We start from the raw sequence: 24,881 nt of genomic DNA on the forward strand, positions 1-24,881 counted from the left end.
CATAATTTTTAGGTCGGTGCATACTAGCACATTTATTTAGTAACGTTTACTACTGCTTTAAGGAGCTAGTATACTAACAACCAGTGACTCATTCTTTCTCTGACAGCATGGATTCGTCATTGGTTGTTAGGGAGGCAGCATCTGCTCTCAGCAGGGGGATTCATTGCTAACAGCAGAATGTAAATGTCAGAGCTGACATTGCACAATTTAAAGAAAAAAAAAAGGCGTGCAGCCCACCCCCAAAAGCCATACCAGGCTTTTTGGGGTCTGGTATGGATTTTTCAAAGGGGACCAAAAATAAAATTGAACGAGGTCCCCCCAAAATCCATACCAGACACTTACTCGTGCATGCAGCCCTGCACATCAGTAAGGGGGGTGACGAGCATTACAATGGTGACAATGCTTGGGGTGGGGAATCTGCAGACCGTGTGTTTTTGCTGCTTTTTATTTTTAATGTCGGCTCTTATGTTTATATTCTACTGTTAGTAGGGAATACCCTCCGCACTACATAATCGCATTGAAAATTGGATCAAATCTCAGCTGCACTAGTGTGGACCATGCCTTAAACTGTGTTTATATAAAATTACACTTGCATCATCTCCTCTTATTTAGGATACTTTGAAGATTATTTTTTGGATTGAGCCAAGGAGTTTCCTTTCTTCCTTTAAACTCTATGCAATAAAAATATATAGAGTCACATCATCTACCGTTTTGAGACCCTTTGTCCTGCAAGAAATACATCAGTGCTACGATAAACTACAAAGGCCACATTTTTATATAAATGTTCACTCTGTTAAAGGGGAAAAGACTGTGGTCTTAAAGTGTTTGCTAAAACCGAATAAGTACACAGCTTGAAGTTTTCTGAATCTATCTGGGTTAATGCAGATTAAAATAATTTGTCAGGAGCCTCAGGGACAACTGTGAAAAGGAGATCAGATATTTTAATTACATTTTTTACTTATCCTTTAATATCCAGTGCTGTCCTTTTATAGAAGGACGTGTCCTACTGTTTAACCCCCCCCCCCCCCCAAAAAAAAATCATCTTCTAGGACAGTTCTGCCCACCTAAAAGGAAACCCAAGATCCACAAATTTATAAAGGGCCAATACAGGCCAGACTCACTCCAGTTTCATTGTGATTACTCAGACCTAACGAGAACAAAAGAGGCTTCTGACTACCTTTTTTTGTTTTGTCTCCAGCCCTTCAGGTTAGTTGCAGGGTCCTCCCTGTGTACTCAGCCCCACATCATGCAGTAACAGTGGGCCTGGTGGGCTTTGTAGCAGGTATTTTTGAGGATTCCTCTCCTCCTTTTACCTTTTTAATTACCCTTTTACCTTTTGAGTGTTTTCCCTCCATGTGGGAATGAGCAAACATCCCCAATAGGTGAAGTGACCCTCTCCCTTCTGCATGCTGGATGTGGAGGCAGACTGGCTGCATGCTGAATCCTGTAGAGTTTTCTAATGCTGGGCTGTTAGCGTGGTGTGTTGGCCATCTTCTAAGCCATGACACACTTGTGACTTATTCCAGTCCAGAATTTGCAGCTGCAACTCAATAAAGTAACTCCTGGGTTAAGACCATCTACCATTGCTGCATAGAGCAACTAGGAAGGAATATTTAAGAGCATCTATGATTCTTTAAAGGGAAGTACCTATAGTATTTCGGTCATTTTTCTGCTTACTTCATGACTTTGCCTCAGCATCTCCAGTCCCTAGTCTTGCTTCTGGTCCGTCACATTCTGATGCTTGAGAATCATCATCTAGGGCAGTGGTTCTCAACTCCTGTCTTCAGGACCCACTAACAGGCCAGATTTTAAGTATTACCTTGGGGAGATGCAGACTAGAATACTGCAATCACTGAGCAGCAAATTATATCGCCTGTGATGTATTTCAGTTATCACCTGCCCTGTTAGTGGGTGCTGAGGACAGGAGTTGAGAGCCACTGATCTACAGAAATATCTGAGGATCCAAAAGAGGGCTCTGTCTTTTTTGGGTGCTTTTGAGGATGGGGAATGCAGAGAAGGGCCTATGGAAGGAACGTTATAATCATTAATGCTGCCAACTGAAGGAACAAATGAACATTTAAAAGCAAAACATGGTACTCTGGCATTTAAAAAAGTGCTTTCTGTTCATATTAGACTTTAATACGGCTCTACACACTAAAAGAGGCAGTACTTTTTCTGTTCATGAAACCCTCAAAGTTTATTTTGCTAGCAAATGGAATAATCCAGGGAAAATTTATTTTCAGGGGGTATTTCTTTTTACAGGGGAAGATGCACATTTCTTTCAAGCCTCCAAAAAACAGGTTTATCATTTTGGCTTGGGCATCAGAAAAAAAATCCCATGGTTTGGAAAGCAAATTCTCTTCCCAGAAGCAAGGGAAGCAGGGGCTACAAGCATTAAAGCGGGAGTCCGCCGGGACTCCGCGTTTTTTTTTTTTTTTTTTTTTTTTTTAAAGCCAGCAGCTACAAATACTGCAGCTGCTGACTTTTAAAATAGTGACACTTACCTGTCCAGCGCGCCCGCGATGTCGGCACCCGAAGCCGATCTCTAGATCGTCTCCCGGGTGCTGCCGCCGCCATCTTGGGTATGGGAATCAGGAAATGGAGCCTTTCGTCTTCATTTCCCGGTTCCCTACTGCGCATGCGCGAGTCACGCTGCGCAATAAGGACGGTCCCCGCTGCCTCTGGGATCTATGTGTTTCCCAGCAGGCAGCGGGGCACTTGCGGAAAGGGGCGGGCACTTGCGGAAAGGGGCGTAATCTACGCCCCTTTCCGCAGAGAGCTATCCCGGAAGTGGGTGCAGATACCTGTACTGTACAGGTATCTGCACCCCCCCTCCCCCCTGAAAGGTGCCAATTGTGGCGCCGGAGGGGGGGAGGGTTCTGATGAGCAGAAGGTCCACTTTAGGGTGGACCTCCGCTTTAAATCTGCCCTGGCAACTACATGTTTCACATATGCTGGATCTGTGGCTCAGTCATCTTCAATCCTGTATTAAATTGGGCACACCAAGGGAGCAAATTTTAGAGTCTCTGCCTAGTCTATAGCCGTTGCATTTATAACTAGAATCTGTAAAATGGATTGGCACATACTGGCTTTTCTTGAGAACCATAGATATATCAACCATAAACGTCTTTTAAATTACCTTGATCACATTAGTGAAAGAGACCATACTCTGGGCAGATGAGAACCTCCTGTGGATTTCAGCATTTCTCCTAAAGCAAAATCAAACTATTCCTAAGCAGGTGGGACCTGTGTTAATCAGAATGATCCTTCGATAAACAAACTTTCAGTCTGTTGGTGCCAAAATGGGGAACCCCAAATATAGAAACACAAGAAGTTCCAAAGGTTTTTCTTCATGGTGGAGAATGATGGCACTCAAAGGCCTTTGCACACCTATCAGCCTTTAACTTGGCTTATACCTATCCCCCTTTCTGACCTCCTCAGAGTGATTGGACAAAACCAATATTGTCTTTATAGCCTGCTAATGGTATGGTCAAAGAGAACATAGTTCATAATGCTACACAAGCTAAGCTCATTGCAACCCTATGATTTGCCTTTTAAGAACAATTTCCTTTAGTAGAGATAGGCGGAACATCCACAGATCTAGGTACTCAATGTTTTCATATCTGAGCAAGAGATCCTTAAAGCACAGTGATTTAGACCTTATTAACCAGTAGAAGTTACCTCTACCATTTGTGGCAAAGTCTGTAAGACATCCTCTCTAGTTAGATAAAAAATCTGCACCCAGAATGACCTGTCATAGCTTCAGTCCTGGACTTTGAACAAGAAGTTATTTTGCAGTACTTCTAATTTCCTGAGTAGTAATGCTGGTCATACACAGTTTAGTGGGCTGAATGAATGAAAGCCGATTCCTCATTCCACACAAAGTGGATGGAGGAGTCCCCCACTGATCAGCTGCAGCTGCTGATTGATAAAAAAAATTCCAACATGTCCCTTCGACACTAGTCCATTAAACAATAGATTTCTGTTGCTGATATGTTTTCTAAGTCTATTATCAGGAGTCAGGCCCCCCAAGTACTCAAAACGTGGGATCTTGCTATAGTCCTCAGAGGGTTCATCAAAACCCCATTTAAGCTCATTGATAACACAGGCCAACGCACATTTTGGTGCCTTAATCGTTGGACCTGTTCCTGGGTATATTTGACCGGTTTAAAAAAAAAAAAAAGTAAACAATTTTCTTCCCCATCAGCTCTGATTTTTGAGATACAGTATTAATGCCATTCATCATATGGGTTGATACAGGCAGCACTGTTGTGAAGTAGCCTTAACCTCTATGGTGCTTGATATGCAAAAATGAAAATATGGTGGCAATCTTCACACATAACAAGAATAGAGTTAATAACCAATGTTTCCGTTTATCAGACAGCAAAAAACTGACTAAAAATATTATAAATTTGACGTTATCTAAGAAAGAAAAGCTGAATACAGTATAGCCAATGCAATTTTTTGAATTCGCTCCTCAAATAACCCCAAGAACAGATCCAAAAAGCTAGGAACCCAAAATGTTTTTATTTTTTTCTTATTGGGCTGTGTAATTAAAAAGGGATTGATGCTGAAATGGTCCTCTTGGTAACTTGTGTGTAGAATAAGTTAAACTCGTGTTCTTTCCATGTTTGAACTGTGTTGTCTCATTCTGCTGGGTAGAATATTATTGAAGCCTGATTAACCTTCTGGCAGAAAGTGGCAATACTGTCCTGCAGAACCCAAGAAGTGGTGATATCCTCTTTGCACTAATCTGTCCAACAACAAAGCAGCCACCTTCCAGTGTCTGGCTGTCAGAAGGTGCCTTCTCAAGTAACTACAAGTTCTGAAACCTTGGAGGAAGTTGAACACTCTGTATGATTCTCTGTACGAGACAGAGCTTCAAAGAATACCATAGCTAGATTGATCAAAAGTGCCATTTCAGAAACATTAGTCACAGCAGTAAATCTCTGTAGAGTATGTTAAACCTCGTACCACCAGGGCTTTGTCCTCTTCCTGGGCAGAAAAAAAACAAGGAAATATATGATCTATTGTCCTATCTATTTACTAATGCTAGCAGCATTAAAAATAAACCATGTTAATTGGGAGAGCGAAATTCCACTTTAAGTTACTAGACGGTGACTTGCACATCTTGAACCATTACACGTTTTTATTTTTTTTATTTGTATATATGGACTGCAACAGAAGGGATCTGAACATCTAAGTCTTCAATGTGGATAGAAATGATGGCAGGGCAATCTAACCATTAGAATCGGTGTGACCTATGAAGCCAGGGAATAAACCAACTACCAGATTTCACCTATAACTGAGAAATACTTTTTTTGGGTTGACTGGTCATTTAATAGTTTATTTAGAATAATAAAATGTAATATAACTGAGGCCATTAACACCACACTGTGTGTATAATGTGCATATGTCTGTGTGCATTGCGAACATAGTTAAAACGCATTACAGTGCTTGCACTGCAGCTCGTTGTGATGTGACAATGCTTTAGAATGCTATATGCTAAAATGCAGTGTCCTGCTTCATTCATGTCTTTGCACAGAAGAAAGGTGTGTTGCAGTGCCATCCAGTGCGCTGAGGAAAGAGACCTGCTTAAAGGGTAACTCCACTTTCGCGGGGGGGGGGGGGGGAAAAAAAGAAAATAATGAAAAAAATATTATAGCACATATAATTGCGATACTAATCATATTGTGATTGAATGTTATTAAAAATGACCTTTTCTTTCCAATATGCAGCCAATGTAATTTTCTGAGAATGCATTGCAATATGGCTACCTGAAGTTGTTCTGTACACAGTGTGTACTGACCACTCCCCAGAAACATAATTTCCTGCTTGTGTGATTGGCTCACCAATTTTCCCAGAAGACACCAGTCAGATTTTAGGCATCCACTGCAACAAAAATGTAATTTCTTTTTCATACATCATAGGACGCAGAGTTAGGCTAATATTCATTACCTACTGGGTTATACGCCATCTATAGGTGAATGACACTTAGACAAAATTCGAGACAGGAAGTGATCCCCTATATAACCCCTCTCATACAGGAAGTACATAATTTTTTTTTGACCAGTGTCTGCAAGGTGGATGGGCACGTTTGAGCTCTATGAGCTCCAGGTCTCTAGACCCACAAACGGTTCTTAAATAAATCAAGGGAATGACTGATCGGCTCCTTTTGACACAGGCTCTATATGCTTAGCTAAATGGTACCCGAGCCTTGCAAAGAAGACACAAGATCCTGCAACGTTTTGCCTGTAATGCGACCTCGGGCACTGGACCCTGCCAAGTGGAATCCTGAACACCACAGCGCTGAGGCATTCCTGCATTGTGCTGTACAGGTCCAAGGGAGTGGGCCCTAAACATGAAAAAGGTACCCAGTCCTTGAAGGTCCTCAAGTGACAGGAACCCGCCGTGATACGTGAAGATTGGGCTCTTAGTTTCTAAGCTGCCCTGCTCCTGGACGGGTTAGTGGAACCCCCTTATTTATCATGTGAGGTGACCATACAGGAACGTTTTGGGCTAGCTGTGGGTATTTGCAAAGTGTTCCCTTTTTGCTTGTGTCTGGCTGTTTTTTATCTGTATGATGGTGCGTCATTTCGCCTCTTGGTTTGTCATGGCACACGTGCATTCACAAGAGCGCTGCTGTGTTCAGCAGTTTGGCGGCCATGGCGCACGCGGCTTCGCCATAGGCGATGTGCACACTTGAAGCCGCGCATATGCCTTAGCCTAATTGGCGCACGAAGATTCAAATCATATTCAAATACAGCCGCGCCCGTTTGCCGGGACTGTGCAGAACGCCCGACGCACAGCCAGCTTATTTAAGCTGTGTATGCCAAGCATGCAGTGCTTCCAGAAGACACAGAGCAGTCTCTGAACCAGGCATCTGCAGCAGTTCATTTCTACTTACCCGGGTCATGTGAGTCACCAGGTGTTGCTTGGCAGGCTAAGGTGCTTAGCAGGATTGTTGTATAGGGGCTTGGTGAGCTCTATCAAAGGGTCTCCCTTCTGAGGGGTGTTAATACTACACCCAGGTACTCTTTTTGTGTGGCTTGTAAATGTCTTAAAAAAAGAGGAGCGGGACTAACACTACAGGGAAAGGCACCCCTATGTTGTCAGTAGCGCCTGATGAACCTAGTTGTATCCCTAGTGTTGTATCCCACAAAAGATCAGAGGCTGCTGGGCAATCTGAGGAGCTGCGCCTATCTGGTATTGTGCCTACAGTCTATGCTGCTGCAACGCCCTTTATTACCAAGGATGACCTGTCAGCCCTAACCAGCTTAGAGCACAGGATTGCTGGCATGATTGCCTCCACCCCACAGGGTGGCAAGAAGCATGACAGATCCCCCCTCCCTGAGCTTCCTAATCTTGAGCAGGAATGGGTTGAGGATGGGGAAGAGTTCATAATTCTATGGAGGGCCTGGCGGATGAGCAATCTGGACAAGAAGATATCCAGTTGTTGTCTGCCTCTCATTTGCAAAGGCTTTTGATCCAGACTCTTGCCAAAATGGTTCATTCTGCCTTTAAGGTGCCTCTTGCAGAGGTTACTGAACCCCCCCCTGGTCCTGTTTGGGGTCCCTGAGGCCTCTTCAGGCCGCACGGGCTTTCCCCTTACACCCACTGTTGGAACAGGCAGTGTATGCTGATAGGAGGAACAAAAATCCTGTTAGGATGTTCCCAAAGAGGTTTTACCTTTTGCTATCCCATGGATGAAAATTTCATTAAGAAGTGGAACATGCCAGCCGTAGATGCAGCAGTCTCTTCCTTAGCCAAGAACTTAACTTGTCCGGTGGATAATGCACAGTGCTTGAAAGACCCTGTTGACAAGAAACTGGAGTTATTATTAAAGGCTTCCTTTTCTTTGGTCAGTTCAGCTATTCAGCCAGCTGCTGCAGCAGTTGGTATCTGCCAGTCCATAAAGGATTAGGTCAGATGGCCGAACCAGGAAGATGATCTTGCTGAAAATAAGATGGATATTCCTCGAGCGCTTTGTTTTGCTGTTGATGCCTTAAAGGATTCAATACAGCAGGTTTCTTATTTGGCTCTCTTGTCTGTACCTATGCGCAGGCTTTTGTAGGTTGGAACTGGTCAGCCAAGCTTCCTTGTAAGAAGTTATTTGCAGGTTTCCCCTTTAATGGGGAACTTTTGTTTCATGATGATTTGGACAAATATATCCAAAAGATTTCCAGAGGGAAGAGCTCCCCACTTCCTCTAAAGAGAAGCAAACAGTCCCCTGTTTAAAACCTCAGGGACTGCTTCCTCAGGTGTCTCAGCGCTAAGGCAGTCAGGTCAACAGGGCGCTAGAGCCAGGGGCAAGCCGCAAGGCCAGGGCCAGATAAAGCACTGTGTCCAAATCTCATTTAAACCCAGCACCAAACCCTCCTTTTGAGGGCACGCCCCCACTCTATCGGGTGGGGGGGGGAGGCTGCTGCACTTTGCGGACATTTGGAGAATAGTTGTTCAGGACGAGTTGGTCACCTCGACTATATCCTGCGGTTACAAGCTGGAGTTACGGAGAGTTACCCCTCAGAGGTTTCTAAGATCCAGTGCACCCTTGGATCCTCCAAAAAGAAACTTACTGTTTAAGGCACTACATCATTTAGTGCATCAAGGAGTGATTGTACAGGTTCCTGTATTCCGAAAGGGGCATGAGGTTTTATTCTAACCTGTTTATGGTTCAAAAACCAAACAGGGACACAAGGCCCATTTTGGATCTAAGATCCCTGAACCAGTATCTACTAATCCAGTTTTTTGGATGGAGTCTGTCTGCTCAGTTGTAGCCTCGCTCTAGATGGGAGACTTTCTAATCCCATCGATTTATAAAGGACGCGTGTTTTTTCATTCAGTTTTTGGCTCTATTTTTTGGGCTTGCCACAGCTCCTCATGTGTTCACAAAGGTCCTAGCACCAGTACTGGGTCTTTTAAGAGCCCAAGGGATCTTGGTGCTCGGGTATCTGAACAATCTCCTGCTCAGAGATCATTCGCTACAGGCTGTAGAACAGAGCATAACCTGCACAGTGCAGAATTTGGAAAGCTTAGGCTGGGTCATACCGAAAAAAGTCAGCCTTGAGATGACTTCAAAGTTTGAAGTATTTAGGTCTGAGCCTGCGTGAGATAAGGGACACCAGACAACCCTCCATTTGGCTCTGTATGAGTCTTCTAGGAAGGATGGTGTCCTCCTTTGAGGCAGTTCCCTATGCCCAGTTCCATTCCAAGCCTATACAACAAGACATCTTGTTAGCTTGGAACAGGAGAAGACAAGCCCTAGATTATCCAATGTTCTTATCTCCTCGGGCACGCTTAAGCCTAAACTGGTGGCTACAGGCACAGAACCTGTAAAAGTGAAGATCCTTTCTCCTGTTAATTTGGAGAGTACGGACCACAGATGCCAGTCTCTCAGGCTGGGGAGCGATTTCAGGGGAAATGGTCAAGGACAGAACAGATCCTGCCCATCAACGTTCCGGAGTTTCGGGCAGTATGTCTGGCCCTACGGTCCTGGACGGTAGAACTTCAGGAATGCCCGATCAGATGTGGCCTATATAAACCACCAAGGCAGTACCAGGAGTCATTCAGCTCTGAAGGAGATGTACCACATACTAGCCCGGGCAGAGGGACATGTGCCGATTCTATTGGCAGTCCATATCCTAGGAGTAGAGAACTGGAAGGTAGATTATCTCAACCGCCAGCAGATATGCCAGGGGAATGGTCCCTACACCCAGGGGTGTTCCAGAAAATTTGCCAGAGTTGATGATGACCAGAGGTCAACCTATTGGCATCCGGGTTCAACAACCAAGCTATGGAAATTTGTCCCCCAAACAAGGGATCCTCTGGCAATCAGAGCAGATGCTCTAGTAGTTCCGTGGAGCCAGTACTCCACGGAACTTTTTTCTGCTTTCCCCGGGTCCTTCTCCTTCCACATTTGTAGCTCAGGATTCGGAGAGAGGGGGTTCCAGGCATTCTGGTGGCATCAGCCTGGCCCAGAAGGCCCTGGTTCCTGGAGATTGTGAGATTGGCAATAAATGGGCCTTGGACGCTTCCACGATGCCCCAATCTTCTGTATTTGAAGGTCCTATATTCCACCCCATTACAGTCTCTAAATTTGATGGCATGGCTGTTGAAGCCAGGGTGCTAAAGGACCGTGGCATCTCGGGACCAGTAGTCTACCCTAGTGAATGCTAGAAAAGCTGTCACTAGGAAGCTCTATCATAAGGTCTGGAAGACTTTTTTTAATTGCTTGGTGTGAAGCGAGAAAATGGCATCCTCGGAAATATGTGATTGGAGAATTCTCTTTTTCTTTTCTACAGTCAGCAGTGGAAATCAGATTGGCTTTGAGTACAATCAGAGGTCCGATTTTGGCTCTGTCAGTATTCTTCCAAAGGCCTTTAGCCTCCTATTCGCTGGTGCCAACCTTTTATGCAGGGGGCAACTCTTAGTTTCACCGAATTGGGTCACCTATGTGTCCTTGGGACTTGATCTTGGTGCTGTCTGTTACAGAAACAACCATTTGAGCCTATTAAGGAAATTCCATTAGACTTGCTGTCGCACAAGCTAGCCTTCCTGATGGCCATCACCTTGGCTAAAAGGGGGTCTGAGTTTGTGGCCCTTTCGTGCTGGGAACTATACTTGATCCATCACTACAACAGGGTCGTGTTGACAAAAGTGGTGTCAGCCTTTCATTTGAATCAGGACATTATTTTGCCGCCTTTTTTTTTTCTCATCCTCGTTCGGCAGAAGAGATGACTGCATTCCTTCGACATTGTCTGGGCAGTCGAGTTTTATTTGTCTAGATCTGTGGAGATCCGAGGATCAGACTCCTTTTTTGTTTAACCAAAAGGACCCAAGAAGGGGCAGGCAGCTTCCAGAGCTTCCATTGCCAATTGGGTCCGTTAATTGGTTATTCATGGTCTGAAATGTAAAGCTCCTCCCTTTAGGGTGGGAGCTCATTCTAATAGGGGTGTAGGAACCTCCCTGGGCTTTTCGCTATCAGGTATCTGTGGCTCAGATTTGTAAGGCTGCTACCTGGTCTTCAGTGCATACGTTCACAAAAGTTTATCAGGTGGCTGTTCGAGCAGCCAAGGATTTGGCTTTCGTCCGCAGTGTACTGCGGGCTTCCGTATAAGGTCAGATGGCTATTGTTTGGCAGGGTGTCTCCCTCCCCTCAAGGCTATTGCTCTGGGATGTCCCAGTAGGTAATGAATATTAGCCTAACTCTGTGTCCCATGATGTATGAAAAGGAATATAGGATTTTTTGTCATACTTGCCTGTAAAATCCTTTTTCTTATGGGATATAGAGATCCCTCTTTTTTGAGGATTCAGTGCTTGCTACAAAACTGATGTACTTCCTGTATTGGGGGGGGGGGGTTATATAGGGGATCACTTCCTGTCTAAGACTTGGTCTACCAGTGTCCATTCACCTAGAGCTGGCTTATAACTCAGTAGGTAATGAATATTAGCCTAACTTTGTCCCATGATATACTCAAAGAAAATCATTTTACAGCTAAGTATGACGAAAAAATCAATTTTTTTTGGGAGAGATGCTTTCAATAGGAGCTCGTCTAAATGGATGCAGGTCCAGCAGATTTGCTCATTGGTGCCCTGCAGCTGCACACCTGACAGTTAATTATGAAACCACTCCCATTAAACCCACTCAGTACAGAGGCACAGACACACATGGATTTATTCAGAATAAGGCCGGGTTCACACCGCTGCGATGCGGGAACGCCGCAAATCCGCGGCGTTTTCCCGCATCGCATTACTCCCGCCGGCAGTTCACACTGCCCTATGCGGACGGCTGGGAGTGTCAATGATATGTTAATGACACCCCCAGATCCGTCCGCATATCGCAGTGCGATCTGCCGACTCGCACAGGGATCGGATCGCATGGTGTGAACCCCCATGCGATCCGATTCTGTTGCGGACCAAAAAAAGGGTCCTGTGCGAGTTTGCTGCGGGAGCGATGCGAATTCAGCCATACTATCTGTATGGCTGAACTCGCATCGCTACGGAGATCGGATGTGATTTGCGGTGCGAATCACATCCGGATCTCCCCCCGCAGCAGTGTGAACCCAGCCTAAAGGTAGGAATCTGAAACAAAGGCTTAATCCTTGCATCACCCAGAGGGGAATGCTTTTTTTTTTCCTCAACAAAAGGAGTTATGCTTAAGTTTTTTTCCTGCTTTGCACTGAATGTCACACCAGCATTGTGGTGTAAATGGAACAGATAGACAACAGTTGTTTTCTATATGCCCTGAAACCTCTATTTATCCAGGGTGTAAAATGCAAGTCACCAAACATGGTGTGAACAAGATTTAAGGGCTGCACCCCACCCACTTGTGGGTGGGGTGCAGTAAAAATACGCAGCAAATCCACCTGTTTACCTCTTGCACTATGCTCCTGCGGCACCAGGAATTATACCACTGGCACCAGCACCCCCTGAATGCGAAACACCTTCCCACAACTGCAAGCAATGCCTGTGGTTTTGGCACAGTAGTGCAGAATTTAGGAAGTTAAAACAAGCGGTGAGCTGGAGACTTATCACCTCCTCATAGTCTGTCAAACACCTCTAAAAAGTAATCTGAGCATGGATCGCTTATCAGAGGAGAGCTATTTCCTATATCTGGTGTAAATGAGCCCTAAGGCAGGCCATAGACAGAGCAAATTTCTATCCTGCAGCCATGGGTTGCAAGAAAGAAAATTGCTTGATTCCCCCATCAACACAGACAGTGCTGATGGGGGAATCCCTCCCGTTGAGCTATGGTATTCTCCCAGCAGGGGAAGTCATCCCCACTAGGAGAGCATAGTGATTATTGCTAACAGCTATAACAGCTGCTAGCAATAATCGCATGTAAAATACGACATGCTGGTTGTTCCCAAGTTGATCGTTCAACTTGGGTACGTTCTGCCTGCCCCATATGTGGTTCGACTCTCAGCCGGTTCCTGCTGAACTGGCTGAGATTTGATCCCTCGGTGGCTGGCTTAACTGTTACAGACCTGTAAATATTGCAGGGCAGTGATTGTTAAAGTGGAACTACACTCACTCCAAGCCCAGCGCTGCACCACCTCCAGAACCCACTGTCGACTGCAGACATCTTTGGGCGGCCCGGCTTCCAGGTCTCAATCGCTGGACACTGTCATTAGCTGGACCGAGATAACACCACACATACAAGGGAGTTCCATCAGATTCAATACTGCTGAATTTGCAGTGAGCTGCGCAGGGGCAGATAGGCAGGTAAGTAGCTTTGAAGCAGAGACTGGCTTGATTTTTAATGCAGAACAGACATGCCTTGTCTGCACATTTTTCATTTGCCTCCCAACATTTCAATTGTAGATTAAATGACACATGCCTGTCAGTACTTGTGCTGGCATCACTAACCCATTTGTGTTTTGTGATTTCTTACAGACCTTTTTATGGGTACAATGAAAAGGAAAGACAGTTCATGAAGATTTATCTATACAATCCAGCCATGGTGAAACGGTAAACATTTGTCTAATTGTCTATTTATTGTTTAAATGTTATTTACAGAATATAATGTGATTAATATAATGTGATTTGAGATGAAAATGATATAAATGTACATATGTTGTTATTAAATATAAACATATGCAAGTCATCCCTTCCTGACCCACTGAATAGGGAGGGACTATCACCACCACCTCTCTATTAATGGTATGACTTTGCTGCTGTGGTATTGAGTGCAGAAAACGTAGATAACATTTGTTACCTGACAGCCAGATGGGCATGATGTAATCTGCCTAAAAAAATTATGGTTTTCTATAGTGGGTTAAGCTACATCTTTAGAGGAACATAGCCTAACTTTTTAGCGTATGTATAGTCCATAATATTGTTTCTTTTCTAACCCGTGCTGACATTAGAGGAGTGTTAACAATCCTGCACGTACTGCTCAATCAGTACATGCTTTACCCCTGGGATGACTTCCCAGTAGTAATGCCACAAACTACAATATGATTACAGGTGCGTAATTATAGTACTTTTGTTTAAGAGACTCATGGGGACTAAATCACAATTCTTTTCCTGTAATTATTTCCCTTTAGGTGCCAACATCCTTGTGTTGGTCAAAATGGAGTTTCTAGAGGGTTGTTTATTCAGAGCATCTTTTAATTTAAAGAAGGAACAGGATTTTTCTATTTTACGTTTCATCAATAACTGTATTATAATGTATGTAGGTGGTTTGCTTAACCACTTCAATACAGGGCACTTTCACCCCCACCCCCCCCTGCCCAGGCCAAATTTCAGCTTTCTTTTGGTAGTATTTAATCACCTCTGGGTTTTTCTTTTTTTGCTAAAAGAAAGTAAAAAAGGACCAAAAAAAAAAAAAGCTTAGAAAGTTTTGTAAATAAGTAATTTATCTCCTTCACTGATGTGCGTTGATGAGGCTGCACTGAGGAGATCACACTGATAAGGTGGCACAGATATACAGCACTGATGGTTGTCACTGATGGTTGTCACTGATGGCTGGCACAGATTGGTGGCACAGATTAGGGGGGCACTGATGGGCCCTAATAGGTGACTCTGATGAGGTACCACTAATATGCAGCACTGATAGTCGTCACTGATATGCAACACTGATGGGTGGAACTGATGAGAAGGCACAGATGGCCACCACTGATTGCCATCACTGATGAGCACTGTGGCACAACGTCATATGTCATCCCAGAACAAGAGAACCACCCTGCTGCCGTCAATTGTCTATACGGCAGGCGGGAGGTGGTTAACCACTTCAGCCCCAGAAGATTTTACCCCCTTCCTGACCAGAGCAATTTTTACAATTTGGGGCTGTGTCCCTTTAACTGATAATTGTGCGGTCATGCAATGCTGTACCCAAACGAAATGTGCCTCCTTTTTCCCCGACCAATAGAGCTTTCTTTTAGGGGCATTTGATCACCTCTGCAGTTTTCATTTTTTGCGCTATAAACAAAAAAGAACAACAATTTGCTATAATATCCCCCAAATTTTTTTCTTTATTGTACATCATGGGACACAGAGCCATAGTTATTAACTTAATGGGTATAGAGGCACCTACACTGGTATACCCAATACAGGAAGTTCACTCCCTATATAACTACTCCTCCTTCCAGGAGTACCTCAGTTTTTCCACCAGTGTCTAAGGAAAAGGTAAGGGAAGAAGCCTAAGAACTGTAAAAAGTCCACCTGTGCTTTTTTCTTGCATAAGTAAAAATGTTGTCATGCCTAAAGTCTCCACTAGAGGGAGTAAATGCATATCTTAGTACATTGCTTCTCAGTAAGCTCATAAGTCCCAGCTAAATAGCACGTGTGTGGTCTCAACAAGCCAGGGAGGCTCCTCCTCTAGAACATTTCCCCCATGGAGGAGGGAGGTACAACTGTAGCACAGCTTTTCATATGAGTTTATCCTTTTATTCCTCACAGAACGTTTTTAAAATTTCTGCCACCAAGCCCTCCCTTGCCTCCCCTCTCACTCAAGGAGCTTATAATTGCCCTCCGCACGTGCACAGACTAGGGCTAATTAAAATGGGGGGGGGCATTGAGTGACGAAGGGGGCGTGGCTTAAGGGCATGGCTAAGGCGCAGCGCCGCGTGTGGGACATAAGTACACGATGAGCACACGGCGCAGGCGCTGGGGACAGGAGACAGACGCCCCCGAGCTAACAGCTACAGTCGGACACACAGGCCACAAGAGCGTAAGGTTGATGCAGGCATTTCTAGTACAGGGAATTTCTAACACTAAAGCTGAACTTTATTAGTATTGTCTGTCTTTTGCTAGACTATTTTGCTCAGCGAGCTGTGCATTTACTTAGTGCTTCTGTTTTTTTTGTGTGCTCCGCACTATCGCTTCCAAAAAGACACCCCAAAGGTACCAAAAATTCCACCCCCAGGCGCTGGGCATTCCAGTCATGTCTCCTCACTCATCCTCGCATGATATACCAGATATGGCAAGCTAGGGTGAGTCATTGGGACCAATTAGTGGTGCAACTGCTTCTCACATTTCAGCCCTTGTATATGTGATTGAAGATGCGTTTTCCTTCGCCCTGCAAGGCCTAGAAGGAAGATTAGTGACTTTAATTGCATCCTCTATCCAAAAGCATAGAGAGTGTGTTAGTTCCCCCTCCCCACCTCAGACCCCTTACCAAGGGAACAGTGGGTAGAGGATGAGGTGTTACCCTCAGGTGATCAGGAAGAAAGGCAAACTGATTACTCTGCGGAGGAAACAATGGTAGATGAACCTTTTTCAGCCTCGCAATCTGAGAAATTGCTGATACAATCTCTTACAGAGATGGTTCGTGCCTTTTTCAAGCTACCTCTAACAGAGTCAGCTGATAGTTCTGTTTCTTCTTTAGGTTCCTTAAAACCTTCTCAGTCTTTTCATGCGTTTCCTGTACATGTATTATTAGAAAAGCTTATTTACACTGAATGGGATCACCCAGATAAGCATTTTCTTCCTCCAAAGAGATTCATAGCACTCTATTCCATGGAGGAGAAATTCACCAAAAGATGGAAGGTACCAGCAGTTGATGCTGCGATTTTCAGTCTGAATAATAGTCTAACTTGTCCAGTAGACAATACACAAATGCTTAAAGATCCAACTGATAAGATTGGAATTTGTTAAAATCCTTTTTTTCTTTTGCAGTTGCGGCAATAGGCATCTGTCAGTCCCTAAGGGACCAGTTTAGATAAGCCCTTAAAGAGGTCCCTGCACAACAGGCCCGTGATTTGGCCAAACTACCAAGGGTGCTATGTTTTGCCATAGATGCCATAAAAGACTATTCACCAGGCGTCCCACGTTGCGAGAGTACACAACGTGGTTAAAAAATTGGTCAGACGAAGCACCTTGCAAATGGCTTCTGACTAGTTTCCCTTTTCATGGGGATCGACTATTTGGGGATGATTTGGACAAATACATTGAAACGATTTCTAGTTGGAAGAGTACTCTTTTGCCAGGCAAAAGAAAGAATAAACGTCCTTCATTTAAACTGACTCTTACCCCTGCACCAGGGGCATCCGCCTCTAGGCAGTGGTGACTGCCTCCACCATCAGACTCTAGAGGAAAGCCTTGGGGTCAGGCACAGAAGACAACCCGGGGCCAGAAATCTGCAAAGCAGAAAACTAAAGCCTCATTATGAAGAGGCACCCCCCCCTCGCCAGAGTGGGCGGAAGACTTCTGCAATACTCAGAAGTCTGGCAAGAGGAAATTCAGGACAGATGGTCATCTCCACGACTGCTCAGATTCGAAAGACTGAGGTCTTATTTATTTTGCCAGAAAGTCCTAAGAAAGGACAGGCAGCGTCAAAATCCACCGTGGCTAAGTGGATTCCGCAAGTTACAATTCAGACTTATGATTTAAGGGATAAAATTCCCCATTTTCAAGTCACAGGGCACTCTACCAGGTCAGTTAGTGCTTCTTAGGCAGTGCGTCACCAGGCCACCATGGCTCAGATCTGTAAGGCCGCAACTTAGTCTTCAGTACATACATTCACCAAATTTTATCAGGTGGATGTAAGGAGGCATGAGGATATCTCCTTCGGGGACAGTGTGCTGCAGGCAGCAGTATAAGTCCTCAAGTCTGGGGGTACCCTATGTGTTGTCTCTCCCTCCCCTCAAATAGCATTGTTATAGGACATGCCATTAAGTTAATAACTTTGACTCTTTGTCCCATAATGTACAATAAAGAAAAATAGGATTTTTATAACGGTTTACCTGTAAAATCATTTTCTTGGAGTACATCATGAGACACAGAGGTCCCACCCCTCTTTGGGGTTTAGATATATTGCTTTGCTAGAAAAACTGAGGTACTCCTGGAAGGAAGATGGGTTATATAGGGAGTGAACTTCCTGTATTGGGTATACCAGTGTCCATCACCTGAAGGTGCTTATACCCATTAAGTTAATAACTGTGGCTATTTGTCCTAATGATGTACTCCAAGAAATTGATTTTACAGGTAAGCTGTTATAAAAATCCTATTTAAAAAAAAAAAAACGAATTTCAGTTTAGGCCAATATATATTCTTACACATAGAATAAAGTTGGCGCTTGCACAAGGCTCAGTATTGGCCCATGAGCCCAATAAGCCCATAGGGGATGGTTAAGAGATGACTGATAAACAGTTTATATAGTCCGTATGATAGCACCTTGAAGGCCCAGTGGAATATAAGAAGCTTGGAATAGCTGAGGATAACACACAGGCGCCACTCTAAGTGCATTATAATAGTAAATTTAATACACAAAACAGATACAAGTACTCACAAGAGTAGGATAATAGCAGAGCGTCCGAGAAGGGGGTGCTGCTTGCTTGGTAACTCAGAGCGACATTTGTCTTTTATTTATATATAAATAATATATATTATACAGTCCTTTATTGAAGAGTGCAAAAACAATGTGTATATGATGACGCCAGTTCCTCCACCACAGTGATGAATGGGACATCAACTCCCATTAAGAAACCAGCTTACCAGATGATATTGCCATTCACTCTCGTGTTTGGCAAACAAGCTCAAAGATTATATTGAACAGCTGCTGTAAAACGCCACACTTTGTTCACATGCCCAGGTTTGACTTCACATGTAGAAAATAGAGGGAGGAGAAATGGTGCCTCCATTAGGGTAAAATAATTTGAGATATTGAGTAACTTAAAATATAAATTGCACGTACATCAAATACAGTTACAACTAGTCTTTTTGTAACATAGTACAAGACATGCAAATCAGCTCCGTGTTTTGCGATCTCACCACTGCTTCATTCGCTAGACATCAGAACACCATCCCAGATTCGACATACAGTCGCCGTGTAGCCACAACATGTTTTGTTACTTCCGACTTTGTCACACGGGGTATCTTTGGTGTGGATTCACAAGAATTTTTCATTATTCGTGTGTGTATGTATGTGTATGTGTGTATATATATATATATATATATGTGTGTGTGTAGAGATGAGGAGCAGACAGCACCGACGGAGGACCTCAGAAGAGCAGGCGACTGGCGAGTATCTCTTTTTTTTTTTTTTTTTTTTTTTTTTTTATGTTGGTTTAAAAAAAAAAAAAAAAAAAGATTTACAATAATTTTAAGGTGTGCGGTCAGTCCAGTCACAATGTGCTTTTATCACATTTCCAACTCAGTGATTCGGTTTTTTATATACCGTATATATATTTTTCCTGACATGTTGGCGTTGTATCTTTTTCACTTGGATGTTATAAGTAAATACAGTTGGATAAAACAAAAACCATCTGTCTTAATTTCAAGCTTCAAAGCAACATGTGATTATTTGAAAGGGGAGGGGGGGATCCTTTTCTATGCCCACTATATGCCTTAACCCTGGCAATACATTATTGTATATTAGAAATAAACCCTGTTCTGGGAGAAGGAAACAAAATTCCAGCACAAGTGTAGATTATTTGTAGAGACGTCCTGCGTGTTGGAGAACAGTAAAAACTTAGCTGGGGCCCTAATTTCACTACAAAATCTCCAATTACTGTGGTGTAGTAAATGCAAAAGCTAAATTCTTTTCACATGTAAACATTTTGTAATCCTAGTGTGCATCTTGTTTCTTTTTAACCAGAGTGAGTGAACTGCTGCAAGGTGGAGCTGTAATGAATAAATGTTACCAGCCTCATGAGGCCCATGTCCCCTACCTTCTACAGCTCTTTATAGACTATAATTTATATGGGATGAACCTGCTAAATCTTGCTGCTGTGAAGTTCAGACGAGCACGGAGAAAAGGTAACGTTGAGCAGGATGCTTTTGTCTTTTTATTTTTTTTTATAGTTTGTTTAATTGTTGGCATGGCTAAATGAAAATGTTACTAATCGCACAACAGTAAAATCAGTCTGTATATGCAGTAAAGCATGCTTATTATACTCACTGTGGAAACTAAAGGGTTAATCCTCTGCAGTGTGTAAAAAGGCTGTTTTGATCCTCCTACAAGCTTTAACCAGACACTAATAGAAGCCATAAGATGGCTATATTCTGCTGATGAGAAAAGGTATTTAGCCATTTATATTTACTGAAATAATTACATTCCTATGTTTTGTGTGCTGTGGGAGACCAGATATAGTGAATGCAGAGTCCTGGTTTTAGTAACACTTTAATTACCTAATCTGGGTGCTTTTTCAGACTGTGTCATGACTTAACCATTAAGGACCGGAAGGATTTGCCCCCTTTTTGCGATACAGCACTGCGTCGTTTAACTGACCATTGCGCAGTTGTGCGACGTGGTACGTAAACAGCACTGTAAGCAAAAAAGAGCGACTATTTTGAAAAAACAAAACAATATAATAAATATCACAAAATAATTTCTTTATCGGTTTAAGCCAATATGTAGTCTTCTACATATTTTTGGTAAAAAAAAATGCAATAAGCGTATATTGATTTGCGCAATAGTTATAACGTCTACAAAATAGGGGATAGATTTATGGAATTTTTATCATTTTTTTTTTCTTTTTACTAGTAAACGCTGCGAATTTTAGCGAGACTGAGACATTGAGGCAGACAGTTCAGACATTTTTTACCCTTTTTTTGGACCAGTGATATTTATACAGCGATCAGAGCTAAAAATAGCCACTGATTGTATAAATGTCACTGGCAGGGAAAGGGTTAACATTGGGGTGCGATCAAGGGGATAAGTGTTCCCTAGGAAGGTGTTTCTAACTGTGGGAGCAGTGTACTGACTGGAGGAGGAGAGAGATTGCTGTTCCTGATCACTTGGAACAGCAGATTGCTCTCTACTCAGTCAGAATGGGGATGTGTTTGTTTACATACTCAGATCCCCGTTCTGACTCTCTGTGGAGCGATCGCAGATGGCCAGCAGACAACACGACCACATGCTCCGGCATCGGGGCGCACACACGCCGCCTATCGCTCTTAAAGTGGCCGACGTACACCTACGCTGATTCGAGCAGCCCTGCTAACCTGCCACAGTATAATTACGGTGGCTCGTCGGCAAGAGGTTTAATTCTGATGAAATAATGAAAGTCAGTGCTAATTAATTATACAATTGTAAAAACTTTCGAAGGACGTGTTTTGGACATGATATGTATAGGTTTTATAGGATGTCTTTTTATCTGAGCTACAAGTTTTTTGATCTGCATCATTGAGATCATGGGCACTGACCAAATAAAATATGAAGGCTGAGAGATTAGTGACTCCTAATGGCTTTTATGTTTGTTTTCTTCCACATGGGATCTATGTAAACCTAAAGAATTTTATCCTTGTATTTCCAAAATCTCTAAAATTAAGAGTTCTTCTTTCAAGGTCCTTATATTTTTATCTTACTTTAGCTAGAAGAATTTGTCTCCCTAGCGTTCTGTAAAAGACGACATCACTGATGCTGTGTGAATGCAGGCAAGTCATGATCTATTAATAAGAGGTCATGTAGCAGCTGCTCCACCTCCAGGCTGCTGCCTGTCAGTTAGTGCATCTGGAATTGATTTAGCGTTCATTCTGGTCAAACAGTACTGAGTCATGCTAAGCTTGCTCTGAATTCTTGTTTCCATGGAGCTGTTTGTGAAACTTTCAGTCAACTGCTCCAAAGGACACAATCCAGAAGTATTTTTCCCATAGCGCTATGTTGCGGTGCTTCTTTGGGACCGATATAGCTAAGGACGTATAAGAGGTTCCAGAAAAGACTACATCTACATTTTATCAATTTAATTCTACATACTTTGTATTAATACAATAGAATGTAAAACATGTTTTGCCCCTGCACTCTCTCCTTTGTGCAGTGATCCCTATATTAATAGAATATTAGGTACTATGTAATAGAATTATAATTTACAGTTTTGAGTGGTATGAATTGTGTTGGCATAGCTCATGTGCAGGTCCCTTTCCGAAGCTGGAAATTGAAACCATGTATGGGCAGGTTGAATGTACCAAGTTGATCGCTCAGCTTGGGTACAACCAGCCTGCTGGAATTTACATGCGATTATCACTAGCGGCTGTGATGGCCACTAGCGCCAATCGCTGTTTTCTGGCAAGGACAACTTCCACCATCCCTCTGCTGGGAGAACACAATGGCTTGGCCATTCCACTGTCAACACTGTCTGTGCTTCCTGCAACCTGCTCCATCTGTGGTCGGCAGCCTAAATCCATCCTTTATCATATAGCTGAGCTGCTTTCTCACATCTTTGTAAGATATTCCTTCGGCAGCAAAGGTAGATTGTGACAAAATTTTCATGCATTGTCTGTCTTTATTGACTGCTTAAACTAGTCAGTCCTTATTAGTGGGCTGAACAAGAGTAATCCTAAGCCTCATACACCCCATGAGAATATCAGACGTATGACAGTCTGTTTTTATTTTTTTAATACTGCATGCAAATCTCCTATGAAAAATTAAGAGGTTACAGAAGTTATGAAAATTCACGTACAACGGAATACTACTTCGGAAGTAATGTGTTGTATTGTAATGCATTCTTTTGCTTCCGAGTATGAGTGGTCTTAGTCTTCCGATTTAAAAAAAATTATTTTGCATGAACACTCTATCAGTTGTTGAAAGCTGTGTACTAATAAGATTATCGGACGATTTTCTGATCTTGTGTACTAGGCATTAAGATTCCTCTATCCATACTATACAGCATGAGTGAATGAATCTCCTGTTGCCACTATTGTATTTTGACAGCTGGCTCTGCTGGCTGTCAATATACCAAAACAGCAGCTGCATCTGATGGGATGCAGCTGCTGTTCACCTGACAATTTTTCACCCAGCTCAATTGGTTTTATCTATTGAAGGATGCTGGGCAGGAGGGGGCCTAGAGGACCACCCACTAAGTGAAATTTGCACAGTATATGGCCATTTTTGGTCTCCCACTAGAATAGAAATGTAATTACATTTTCTTGGTCACCACCTTTGTCCTGAATGTGAGAGCCCTGAACTGCAGGCAAATTTTTAAATACACTGTGGTTAAATTTCAAAACTAACAGTTCACATATTTGTATACCAACTGTCGCACATCAAACAGGAGAATCACTCTACTACTTCCGGCTTGTTTACTTTTGCTGTCGGGGCAGGAAGACAAGGTGTGATTTTACCTCCCCCCATATCTACCCACCTTATAAAATAACTTTGTGACCAAGTGGAGTTGTGCACACACTGTAGCAAAAATGATACCCCCTGTTGCATTTGGTAGGCAGCATGCAACCCATTCAAGTGAATAGGGCAGCACTGCAACCATTAACCAAACACTAGGCTTGTGGTTACAGCATGGTATACCCATTTAACCACTTTGCATCCAGGCCAATTCTGACACTTCGCTCCTACATGTAAAAAAAATCATCATTTTTTTTGCTATAAAATTACATAGAACCCCCAAATATTATATATTTTTTCAGCAGACACCCTAGAGAATACAATGGCAGTCATTGCAACTTTTTATCTCGCACGGTATTTGCGCATGTTGCATTTACTCAGTTGCATTTTACTCAGTTATGTGTGTTTCTAAGCAAGATCTTGGTACGTCACATCATGAACTGTTCTCATGACTTCAGCTCATCTGCAAATGTATTCCTCTGCATTGAGCTAAAGAAATAGTTTAAGGGTAATTAGAAATGGATTCTGTCTTCATTAGACAGGTTAGCAGATTGATAATTTTAAATGCCTGTGTTATTTGCCTTGTACTACTTCCAGGTTTGATTGTGCACACCTGATAGCCTTTGATATTTGTCTATTTTAGTTTGCCTTTTATAGTGTCATGTGTTCTTTGTATAGTGGTATTTTGCTGTAGATTGTAGTGAATGCATAACATTTAATTCAGTATTTTATTTTATTTTTGCAAAGAGCCTAACAAGATGCATCATATTTGATATCTCAGATATTACCTTTTTTTTTTTTTTTTGGTTTAGGGGAAGGGTCACAAGTCTTGAAAGTTCATGAAGATCCCACTCACGGAAGCTCCTTTATGGCCACATTTGCTCAGTGGGAAGTAGATGACATCCCCAGGTTTGCAAATTTGAAAATAACAAATCTTTATTACTGTAAATGTGACATTTAACTACAGTTTTGTAAAAGCAGTGTGTGCAAATTTATAATGAACACAAGTCAATTTTGTTAAAACATTTTATCTTAAAAGAGGTATGAACTTGCAAAAAAAACAAAAAAAAACATTTATACTCATTTAGGTGGATGCAGCATCAATCTGATGCTGCATCTGTCCCTGCCGACTCTACATTGAGAACTAAGAGAGTAACCACTTCAGCCCTGGAAGGATTTGCCCCCTTAATGACCAGGCCATTTTTGGCAATATGGCACTGCGTTGTGTTAACTGAAAATTGCGCGGTTGTGCAACGCTGTACCTGTACAAAATTGAACGGGTAAATAAAACGTCTTTTTTTTCCACACAAATGGGGCTTTCTTTTGGTGGCATTTGATTACCTCCTTTTATTTTTTGCACTTTAACCACTTCCCGACCAGCGCACGACGATGTACGTCGACAGAATGGCACGGGCAGGCATATTGGCGTACAGGTACGTCCAATATTCAATGCCGCCCTGCCATCGCGCTGGTCGGGACCCCTGTGAGTCCGGTCGCGGGACCCGCGGACTCGATCGCCGCGGGCATCCCCGTGATCGTCTCACGGAGCGGCCGAATGGAGCAAATCCCGAGTAAACAGCATTTCTCCATTCTGCCTAGCAACTAGTGACGCTGATCTCTTCTCCATGTGATTGGAGCAGAGATCAGTGTTCACTAAATGAAAGCCCAACCCCCCCACAGTTAGTAACACACCCCTAGGAACACTTAACCCCTACACTGCCAGTGTCATTTACACAGGAATCACTGCATTTATATAGCAGTGATTATTGTATAAATGACAATGGTCCCAAAAATGTGTCAAAAATGTCCGATGGGTCCCCCACAATGTCGCAGTCACAATAAAAATCGCTGATCGCCGCCATTACTAGTAAAAAAAAAA

The 24,881-nt window shown here is 43.0% G+C and overlaps 1 protein-coding gene across 1 annotated transcript in view; it reads left to right on the forward strand.

Annotated features, from left to right (window-relative positions):
- Nucleotides 1-24,881, forward strand: part of REV3L (REV3 like, DNA directed polymerase zeta catalytic subunit) — a 284,940-nt gene that overhangs the window by 126,026 nt on the left and 134,033 nt on the right. Inside the window, exons 3-5 of the mRNA XM_077487106.1 lie at nucleotides 13,396-13,470; nucleotides 19,541-19,701; nucleotides 23,815-23,911. Coding sequence (XP_077343232.1) covers nucleotides 13,396-13,470; nucleotides 19,541-19,701; nucleotides 23,815-23,911 — 333 coding nt within the window. The remainder of the gene's footprint in view (nucleotides 1-13,395; nucleotides 13,471-19,540; nucleotides 19,702-23,814; nucleotides 23,912-24,881) is intronic.

This window comes from Lithobates pipiens, unplaced genomic scaffold, assembly GCF_037356315.1.
Source record: "Lithobates pipiens isolate NorthernLeopardFrog02 unplaced genomic scaffold, aLitPip1_a1.2 Scaffold_18, whole genome shotgun sequence".
Lineage (NCBI taxonomy): Eukaryota > Metazoa > Chordata > Amphibia > Anura > Ranidae > Lithobates > Lithobates pipiens.